This window comes from Branchiostoma belcheri, unplaced genomic scaffold, assembly GCF_001625305.1.
Source record: "Branchiostoma belcheri isolate BF01 breed outbred unplaced genomic scaffold, Haploidv18h27 scaffold115, whole genome shotgun sequence".
NCBI lineage: Eukaryota > Metazoa > Chordata > Leptocardii > Amphioxiformes > Branchiostomatidae > Branchiostoma > Branchiostoma belcheri.
Window position 1 is genome coordinate 1,085,293 of NW_017802547.1, and position 10,743 is coordinate 1,096,035.

Sequence of the window (10,743 nt, forward strand, 5' to 3'; positions counted from 1 at the left end):
CCGCCCGGAGTGTTTACATTGGTAGGTGCAAAGCTGCAGTGAAACTGCGGTTTGAGACCACAGGTCGGCTCCAGGACGTTCTAAAAAAACATGGCCGCCGGAAAGAACAAATATCCCCTAAATATAATTAATTTTGCTTAGATGCTTCAACAATGCCACGAATTATACTGACTTGTAATGAGGAGTTTCGTTAGAAGCACTGATAAAATCTGTAAACGTGTTGGCGGAAATAAAATGTACTATTTGGGTAATCAGGGGAGTAAATTCCCCTCTGACCCACAAGGAGTTCACCTCTGACCTCAAGATACGACGGAAGGAACAAAGGATAGCAAAGCTGCCCAAGCCCGGTTACGTGAAGAGAAAAACCATCATAGGAAGCAGGTAAGGCTTAGAAACGGACTGAAAAGTATTGTGATACCGAGCTAAATAGTTTGAGATCCTTCCTGTGGAAAAAAATGATCACAGTAAGGTCATGATTTATAGGCATTTTGTGGATGTGAAAAAGGTAGAAATGAAGGGGGAGGGGGGCGAAATCACTTGCCATATTATTTACAGACAAATTAGCCGCTATCCAGGGACTGAGATGTTGTTGACACAGAAGTAAGATTTATTGTAAAATTCGTATGTGAAGGTGAACACTGAATCTGATTTGCAAAATGTTACCTTTTTGCAGGCCTCGAAATTCAACATAGCTTCCTATATATAATTTGACCCATTTTTTTTTTGGTAACGAGTGCTTTGACAGACACCCTGTGGTGTTGGGTTACATTTTATTGTTTGAGGGGCTGGTCACCATGTATTTTTGTAATTATTATCCATTGTATATGATAATAATATTGTATACTAGTATGTGATATCGGATTGTGTTTGAGTAATAATATGAACAGAGCAGTAGTTTGTTACATGTAAATGTTTAACTTCACTTGGATATACTAAGGGTGAAGGTGTCTACAGCCTATGATCAGAAAATTAGAATTAATATCACAATGGTTTTTGCTGATCTGAATTCTAGCATTGAAAGCTTTAATGAGATATCTCTAACTCAAAATTTCTTTTTTCTTTAGGTTGAACATGGCAACGGCAGGACACGGGTCTCCCACCGGAGTTGGTCAGAACTGCTGTGATGCGTCTCCCACCGGGGTTTCCCAGGTCAACTGCGACAGCAAAACTAGCAATGCTGACAAGATTTTAGTACAAAATGTGAAATTGAATAACGTTGGTGAGAAACCCTACATGTGTGGGGAGTGTGGATACAGGGCGACTTGGTGGTCAGAGTTATCCCGACATATGAGAACCCATACAGGAGAAAAACCCTACAAGTGTGACCAGTGTGACTATGCTGCAACACACAAGGCAACTTTGGACCGGCATTTAGCAATACACACCGGTGAGAAACCCTACATGTGTGGGGAGTGTGGATACAGGGCAACTCAGAAGTCTACCTTATCCCGACACATGAGAACCCATACAGGAGAAAAACCCTACAAATGTGACCAGTGTGACTATTCTGCAACATTAAAATGCACCTTGGACACACATCTATTAAAACACACCGGTGAGAAACCCTACATGTGTGGGGAGTGTGGATACAGGTCAGCTAAAAAGTCTGACGTTTCCCAACATATGAGAGGCCATACAGGAGAAAAACCCTACAAGTGTGACCAGTGTGACTTTTCTACTGCACGGAAATCTACTTTGAACAAACATCTAGCAACACACGATGGAGTGGACCACTACATTTGTGGGGAGTGTGGGTACCGGACAACCAACAGATCTGCCTTATCCCAACACATGCGAATCCATAAAACTTATAAAAGAGAAAAACCTTGCATGTGCCATCTATGTAACAACTCTGCAGCTAGACAGTCCGAACTGTCTGCACATTTTATAGATCAATCAAATTTGATAAATCACGAGAAAGAAGCTGAATCTACTTGTGTGAGAAATGTACAACCAAGAAATTTGTCTCCTTGTAGCAAGAAAGTCAAAATGGAAGAAGAACCTTTCCAGGAGTGACCATGTTAGCTGTAGTGTTAGTCTGTACCTGGGCCTGAAAACTACACCCTAGTAAACAAATTTGCACCAGAATCGGACATATTCAGGCATATTATCATTTTTACTGCAAAATATGTGCCCAAGGAAACCCTATGTGAAATCGCACCAAATACTAGTACGGTATATGTAGCTTTTGCACCTGGGATACGTTTAGTACATAAGATTTGATTTGATGTATTGAAATATGATTTGATTTGATTTATTGAAATTGCAACAGTGCAATACATGCGGAACAGAGGCAGCTGTAGCTGGTGTTGTGTCCCGCACATAGAAACGAATACTGGACAGACAATACTCATTTTCACTTGAGTCTACTGGGGAAAGTCGTGTCAAGTGCCTTTCCCAGGGTCACAAGATCGGTGGCATGTCAGGACTCGAACCCAGGACCTCTTGGTTCTGAGTCATGCACGCTACCGTTACGCCACACATCAGTTTTTGACACTGATCTGAGAATCTAAAATTTTTCGACATTGGTATTTCCTTGTGTAAAGTCCTTGTTTAAGTCTAATTTGTTCGAATTAATTATGTAACATTTTAATAGCATTACATTTTAAACATAAGCATTTATTGTATGTAGTATTTATAACATAGTACTCTGTACTGTCTTTGTATTTATATTGTTTTAGCTTACAGCAATATATATTATACTAAAAACGATAAGCTGGGTTGTGGATATGAGTGTAACATTTTGAGAAAATTTTGCACAATTTTGGTAAAAATCTATCAAAATAAAATGAATTTTGTGCTATATTATATTGCCTGGTTATTGTGAATCCTTTGCTTTCGTAATTTGTTTTTACCTCCAGGACATAAGAGCACAAAACGGTTATATTCATACATATACAGAAGTAGAATTAGAACTAGAGAAGTAACATTTGCAAAGCATAATGTTTACCTTCGGACATGGTCTGCCCTGTTAATTTTTACTCAAACATATTCACATACATGTACTACTAGTATATAGTGACAGGAGTAGAGCAGACCATGAAATTTGCAACATTATGTAACCCAACACCAGTCACCATGGTGACATACGTCAACAAATCATGTCATTGGCCAGGTCAGAGGTTAGTGTTTGGAGAAGAGGAAATTGAGTAAAAACAATGTTTTCCTTCGGTAAACATAAATAGAAACATACGTAGGACGACATTTTTCCTAAAAACCATATTAGAGGAACTCGTTAAGCGGCGATCTGTGGTTTGACCCATTGTCAAGTAAGTATCAGGTCTGTAACCTCTCACCTTTGACCCGCCGCCATTTTGATTTATTCCATCGACATCTCTTCCGATCTGACGCGATTTACGGAATTCCAGAAGTCGAGAAGACCGCTAACCTCCACAGACCTACAGGTAAGATCCTTTTTGTCGTTAATGTTTTCTTCCTGGGTGCTTGTTTGGAAGTAGAAGCCTGCATTGGAAGTGTATTTTGGATGGATATTTGGTGGGGAGGGGGGCAGTACATAATTTGTGTTAGAAAAAAGTTTAAAACTCTAAACATGTAACTACCGATACAGATGAACTTTCATGATAGTTAACACGTGTCTAGAAGAATGAAAGGCTCATGTCGAGCCGTTCTTAAAATTCCTAACATACTTGCAAATTCTTTTGCTTATTTTCACACGCATACTAAGGTCATCTATACTCTCCAAGCAGAGGTTGTGGGGGGATAATCGTTACATTTTTATAGATGGCCGTTTTTTTTTGTCCTGATCCCCACCGGTGGCCGCGGACCTTCTCTGGCTAAAGGATACTGCCTGGCCAATTTGATACTGTCTTTTTGCCACCGAGAGGGATCTGCTTGGAGATTAGTCATCTAATCGAATGTATTCTTTGTGACTGAATGTTCTGAGAGCCCAGGGCTCGAAATACCCATGTGCAATGTGCAAAATACACTTGATTTTCAAGATTTGCACTTCAAAATATTTTGAATGTGCAATAAATTTTGCATCTAGAGCTGGAGGCGGAGGGGACGCTTTGCAGACAAAGAAGCAAAAATTAAACACACGTTTTTTTTTTATTTTATAAGCAGTATTTACCTCAGATATCGTGCTCAATAATCAAGGAAAGCAAATATGCAAAATAGAAATAATCTATTTCTCTCAGAATGTTGGTAAATTTTCTTTATGTGCTGTATCAGAAGTTTTTAATTTGGGGAAGTTCCAGTGATTACTCAAGTATTTTTGATATGTAGACAGTAGAAGGGGAAGTCATTTTTTTTAATCTTTAAAGCTTTGAGCGGCACAACCCGACATCGCTATAAGAAGAACATGTCTTAGTATAGAATGAAGTTAACATTATTATAAGGAGGGTACTAGTTATCAGAGCCCAAAATACTGATTTTTTTAGAAGTTGTGGGGCTGACTTGTCCTGGGGTTGGTGCCGAGTTGTCCCGAATGGCCAGGGGCCGAGTTGTCCCAGGGGCCGAGTTGTCCTGACACCGGAGACAGGAACCACCAGAGTATTTTCATGATGGGATTTTGACTGGCGTGTCACCCGCCGCACCTCTTTGTTTTTAGGAACAAGGTCATTCAACAGGGTTGGTGCCCCTCTTTGCCTAAAAATCTAAAGCTAATGCCAAGAAATGTACAACTGTCAATTTTTCTTTTGATATGTTTCCCCTTGTTGAAAAGCGTTTTATTTTTTGTTTTGTTGAGGTCGCTCATCCGTTCACCAGATAGTCATTTTATTTGTCTTTATTTCCAAACAGAAAACAGAGATGGATGAAACTGGGGACAAACCCTTGGAGAGTGAAGAGAGCAGTTTTAGGACAACGCCCGAGTCTTGCTTTACTGTGAGCAGCCACACAGGAAAAACGCCTGGGGAAAATGCAACAGCCCAACATCTAGAAAAACACACCGATGAGAAACCCTACATGTGTGGGGAGTGTGGGTACAGGACAGGTGACAGGTCTTACTTATCCCGACATATGAGAATCCATACAGGAGAAAAACCCTACAAGTGTGACCAGTGTGACTACTCTGCAGCAGTAAAATCCTCTTTGGACCAGCATGTAGCAAAGCACACTGGTGAGAAACCCTACATGTGTGAGGAGTGTGGGTACAGGACAGCTAAAAAGTCCCACTTATCCGAACATATGAGAACCCATACAGGAGAAAAGCCCTACAAGTGTGACCAGTGTGACTATTCTGCAGCAGTAAAATCCTCTTTGGACTTACATCTAGCAAAGCACACTGGTGAGAAACCCTACATGTGTGGGGAGTGTGGATACAGGACAGCTAAAAAGTCTCACTTATCCGAGCATATGAGAACCCATACAGGAGAAAAACCCTACAAGTGTGACCAGTGTGACTTTTCTGCAAAACAGAAATCTGGTTTGAACGTTCATCTATCAAAACATACCGGTGAAAAACCTTTTATGTGTGGGGAGTGTGGGTACAGGACAGCTGTGAGGGGCAACTTGTCCCAACATATGAAAACCCATACAGGAGAAAAACCCTACAAGTGTGACCAGTGTGACTATTCTGCAGCTCAGAAATCAGACTTGGATGATCATCTAGCAAAACACTCTGGCGAGAAACCCTACATGTGTGGGGAGTGTGGATACAGGGCAACTCGAAAGTCTCACCTATCCATGCATATGAGAACCCATACTGGAGAAAAACCCCTACAAGTGTGACCAGTGTGACTATTCTGCTGCACGGAAATATGATTTGGATAAACACCTAGCAAAACACACCGGTGAGAAACCCTACATGTGTGGGGAGTGTGGATACAGAACGGCTCGCAAGTCTACCTTATCCCTACACATGAGAACCCATACAGGAGAAAAACCCTACAAGTGTGACCAGTGTGACTATTCTGCAGCACGGAAGTCCACCTTAGATGATCATAAAGCAAAACACACCGGTGAGAAACCCTACATGTGTGGGGAGTGTGGATACAGGACAGCTTACAAGTTTGACTTATCCAAACATATGAGGACCCATACTTTAGAAAAATCCTACAAGTGTGACCAGTGTAGCTATTCTTCAGCCTCTAAGTCTTCCCTAACTCGACATAAAAGAATTCACACGGAGGCACCAACTCTGCAACTGTGACCATCTCGTAGTGACATTTAATGTGCATAATCTTCTCTTAAGTATAGTTTTTCTATCTTCAGACTATATGTAGCGTACGGATACAGCACAATAATTTTGAAAACATTTAGGCTAACTACATGATTTATTATAAGATATGCTACTCATATCTGCAAATATGCAAGTTTTTCCGGACGAAATGTCATAGGCACTTTTGTCCACTGCATTTTTAATCACTGTAAAACTGTGGTTTACTTACAAGAATAATTCTTAGCCAGACAAATATACTTTCTTTAACTATCAATTATATATTTTGGAAAAGAATCCATCATTTGATAACCAGATTTGTAATTTTTGAACAGTAAACTTAATTTGTGGTAGAACACCAAAATTTGTTGGTATTGATTGGATAATGTAAATGTACAGTATTTAACATCGGTAAGTGATTGTAAACAGTAGTTGAAAGATAGACGTTAGGATTTATTTATTTATTTCAGCACCAAAGCAAACCTTGCAGCAGGGATGAAATCCCTGAATTGAAAGAGTTTGCGTACAGAAAATAAAAGTTACAAATAGGCAAGGCAAACACTATATACACAACCTCATATACACTATAATACATAAAAAGAAAAATTTGTACCAAGCAAAAACACTGTGTACAGATAAGGTTTAGGAAAGATAAAACTAGTGGTTAGTGTAGAGTTTGTAAGAATGAAGCCATTGAAGGAGCTTCGATTTCTTGTTAATACAGGTACATATGTACTTCACTTTGTCTAAGTGTTTGCCTGTATGTCTTACAGACACAAGAATATCTTTTGACTAACATATACTCAAGAAACTAGCGTTTGGTTTGTAGTAAACTCTTTGCGCTGATTTGCATCGGTGTGAAATGACCGACTTGCTTCAGTTTCCAATAGTAGGAAGTATTTCACAGTTGTGAAAACGTAGGCGTTATATTGTATATGAGTTAAAGTTCCTGTTTGTTTTATATTACTTTTAGAAGATGTATCAATAGAAACTTTCCGCTAGCACAATTAAATCGTTATGATGTACCTTGAACATGATGTTTTCTTCTGTGTTGCTCTTTTTTCGTTGGATGGAATATTGTCAGAGGTGGTCGGAGTTGATCATAAAACACAGAAATCAAGATTCAGACCAAACAGTTTGGCTTGACATTAATTCCCTTAAAACATCTCTTTCAAATTGTATCAGAAACAAAAGTCAGACGCTTGTTACGTTGTTAAGGTGGTCGGTTTGAAACACAGAACGTTGACATTATGAGGAGAACGTAAATTTATGTGCCAACTGATGTCAAATGTACAATGTGGGTAATCAGGCACACAACTTTACCTTTGACACATTTGGCGTTGACCTCTGACCTCACGAGACGACGGAAGGACAAAGCTGCCCGAGTTCCGGTTTACGTGAAGAGAAAACCCGTCATAGGAAGCAGGTAAGGCTTAGAAACGGACAGAAAAGTATTCTTATGTTGATTGGAATAGTTTCAGACCATTTCTGTGGAAGAAGAACCGCAGTAGGATGATAATTTGTAGGCATTTTCGGGATGTGAATATCGTTGAATTAAAGGGGGAGGGGGGCGAAACCTAACATACGTTCGACCCTCGCCACTTACATGTACGTCGATTTGCATCAGGCAAAGTGGCCTTTTTAGAGTACGTGAAATTATATGGAAATGTTAATTGTATTGTAAAGAATCGCACAAGGCGTACATTGCAAAATCTAGAAACGCGTAGAACTGATTTGTAAAAACAGTAAAATTATAGACAAGCCTGGTGCCCAAACCTAAGGCTATACTGCCGACTCTCTTTCCAGCCTAGCGAATGGAGTCATTTTACCCATTGTTTGTAGTCGTAGAAGTAATAAATAATGTGATATAAAATGTTTTAAGAGATTGTTGGTGTGAGTGAGTGATTGTAAGATCTCAAATTATGATTTTGGAACAACATAGAAGCAAACCTATTCAAATGCGAGAAAGACAACACGTTAGAATATTTATGTTGGGTTACGTTGTAATGCATTAGGTTAAAATTGTAAAGCTTGGTGAAGTTAGAATTCTTTAAAGCTTGTTTTCTATTAATTCTATTTAGCATTGACAGCTTATAACGCTTAATCTGCATAATTTCGTCAATTTTTTTTTCATTAGGCTGAACATGGCAATGGCAGGACAAGGGTCTCCCACCGGAGTTGGTCAGAACTGCTGTGATGGGTCTCCCACCAGGGTTTCCCAGGTCGACTGTGAGAGCAAAACAAGCAATGCTGAATATCAGGCAGCAACACAAGTTAACATGGATAACGCTGGTGAGAAACCCTACATGTGTGGAGAGTGTGGGTACAGGACAGCTAAACAGTCTGACTTATCCCGACATATGAGAACCCATACAGGAGAAAAACCCTACAAGTGTGACCAGTGTGACTATTCTGCTGCACAGAAATCCAGTTTGGACTATCATCTTGTAAAACACACCGGTGAGAAACCCTACATGTGTGGGGAGTGTGGGTACGGGACAGCTAGAAAGTCTTACCTATCCGTACACATGAGAACCCATACCGGAGAAAAACCCTACAAGTGTGACCAGTGTGACTATTCTGCTGCAAAGAAATCAAGTTTGGACCAACATCTGGCAATGCATGCTGGTGAGAAACCCTACATGTGTGGGGAGTGTGGGTACAGGGCGGCTTACAAGTCTCACTTGTCCATACATATGAGAACCCATACAGGAGAGAAACCCTACAAGTGTGACCAGTGTGACTATTCTGCAGCACTAAAATCTAATTTAGACACACATCTAGCAAAACACACTGGTGAGAAACCCTACATGTGTGGGGAGTGTGGGTACAGAACAGCTCAAAAGTCTAACTTATCCAAACATATGAGAACCCATATAGGAGAAAAACCCTACAAGTGTGACCAGTGTAGCTATTCTGCAGCCTCTAAGACTGCCCTAACTCGACATATGAAAATCCACACGGAGGCACCAAGTCTGCAACTGTGACCATCTCGTAGTGACATTTAGGACGCACAGTCTGCTGTTAACTGCAGTTTCGCCACTTAATATTTTGATACGAATCTTAAGGGTATATGACAGTTATGTTCATTAAGATATAGGCTGAATATTCCGTAAGAATTCATGATGTTTGCAAGTAGGCAAAGGTTTTCCCACGAGAAAACCCTATACTTGTTCACTTTAAATTCTAATTAAGTTATGGCTATAATTTAGTTACACGAATAAGTCTTAGTTTCGCTTAGTAGCCCATATACTTTGTTGTAATATGAGATATGAAAATCTGTTTTAGCTATCTAGAATTGTAGACTGAGAATAGTAAATGTTATAGTATAGATTTTGATAATGTACATATACATAATCAGTAATTAACATCGGTAAGTGATTGTACACAGTAGTTGAAGATGAAAGGTAGACATTAGTGCTGTGTTTGTACACAGTAGTTGGAATGTAGACGTTAGTGTTGTGTGTGTACGAGCTTAGATTTCCTGTGTATCTACTAGTAGTTCCTGTCACGAAGTGTTTGCCTATATGTCCTACAAACACAATTATATCTTGTGACTATCAACTCTTTCAACTACTAGGATTTGTACAAATTAAACCAAAAGCTAATAGTATTGATTTGTATCAGTGTAAAATGACTGATGTGCTTCAGTTTCCAAAGTAGGAAGTAATTTTACGCCAGTGAAAAGGTAGATGATAGGTTGTATACAAGTAAATTTCCTGTTTTGTAGCCGGGGTGCCAAACCCATAGCACACTGTCACACAGTATCTCTGTGAGTACTTTGTGTCCAGTGTGCTATGGGTTTGGCACCCCGGCTACTGTTTTGCATTTTTTTTCTAGATCTACAGATATTTTCCACTGACATAATCAAATCGTGTAATACCTTGATCATAAAGTTTCCTTCTGTGTTGCTTTTTTTCCTTGGATGGAATATTGTCAGAGGTGGTGAGTTGATCATAAAACACAAAAGTCAAGATTCAGACCAAACAGTTTGGCTTGGCATTAATTCCCTAAGAATCTCTCTTTCATATTAGATCAGAAACAAAAGTCAGACGCGTGTTACGTTGTTAAGGTGGTCTGTTTGAAACGCAGAACGTTGACATTATGAGGAGAACGTAACGTGCCAACTGACGTCAAATGTACAATGTGGGTAATCAGGCACACAACTTTACCTTTGACCCGAAGAGCGTTCACCTCTGACCTTACGAGACGAAGGAAGGACAAAGCTGCCCGAGTTACGGTTTACGTGAAGAGAAAAACCGTCATAGGAAGCAGGTAAGGCTTAGAAACGGGCAGAAAAATATTCTAATGTTGAGGGGAATAGTTTAAGACCATTTCTGTGGAAGAAGAACCGCAGTAGGATGATAATTTGTAGGCATTTTCGGGATGTGAATATCGTGGAATTGAAGGGGGAGGGGGGCGAAACCTAACATACGTTCGAACCTCGCCACGTACTAGTACAAGTACGTCATGCTGCATCAGGCAAAGTGACATTTTTTTGAGGACGTGGAATGGTATAGAAAAACAGCAATTTTAACTGGATTGTAAATAAACGCAATGTGGGGTTCTCTAGCGTATTTCGGCTGGGCATTAATCGGCTTAGAACCAAGAGGTCTGGGGTTCGA

At 39.9% G+C, this 10,743-nt stretch overlaps 3 protein-coding genes across 3 annotated transcripts; all 3 read left to right on the top strand.

Moving 5' to 3' along the window:
- The first annotated feature begins 1,130 nt into the window (after positions 1-1,130).
- On the top strand, positions 1,131-2,292 carry LOC109462353 (zinc finger protein 525-like). Its single transcript, XM_019758896.1, has one exon. The coding sequence runs from the start codon at positions 1,234-1,236 to the stop codon at positions 2,014-2,016; it is 783 nt and encodes a 260-aa protein (XP_019614455.1). The 5' UTR covers positions 1,131-1,233; the 3' UTR covers positions 2,017-2,292.
- Positions 2,293-4,763: 2,471 nt separating this feature from the next.
- On the top strand, positions 4,764-5,796 carry LOC109462345 (zinc finger protein 525-like). The gene has a single exon (XM_019758887.1). The coding sequence runs from the start codon at positions 4,771-4,773 to the stop codon at positions 5,689-5,691; it is 921 nt and encodes a 306-aa protein (XP_019614446.1). The 5' UTR covers positions 4,764-4,770; the 3' UTR covers positions 5,692-5,796.
- A 25-nt stretch (positions 5,797-5,821) lies between these two features.
- Positions 5,822-9,060, top strand: LOC109462350 (zinc finger protein 468-like; the record flags this gene model as incomplete). The annotated part of the gene is made up of 2 exons (XM_019758893.1): positions 5,822-5,921; positions 8,495-9,060. Coding segments are annotated over exons 1-2 (666 nt in total), but the record flags the coding sequence as incomplete, so codon positions are not given.
- Positions 9,061-10,743: the final 1,683 nt, after the last annotated feature.

What these genes read in the sequence shown, in the direction of transcription:
- LOC109462353 (XM_019758896.1), top strand. Translation starts at nt 1,234, where the DNA reads ATGTGTGGGGAGTGTGGATACAGGGCGACTTGGTGGTCAGAGTTATCC.
- LOC109462345 (XM_019758887.1), top strand. Translation starts at nt 4,771, where the DNA reads ATGGATGAAACTGGGGACAAACCCTTGGAGAGTGAAGAGAGCAGTTTT.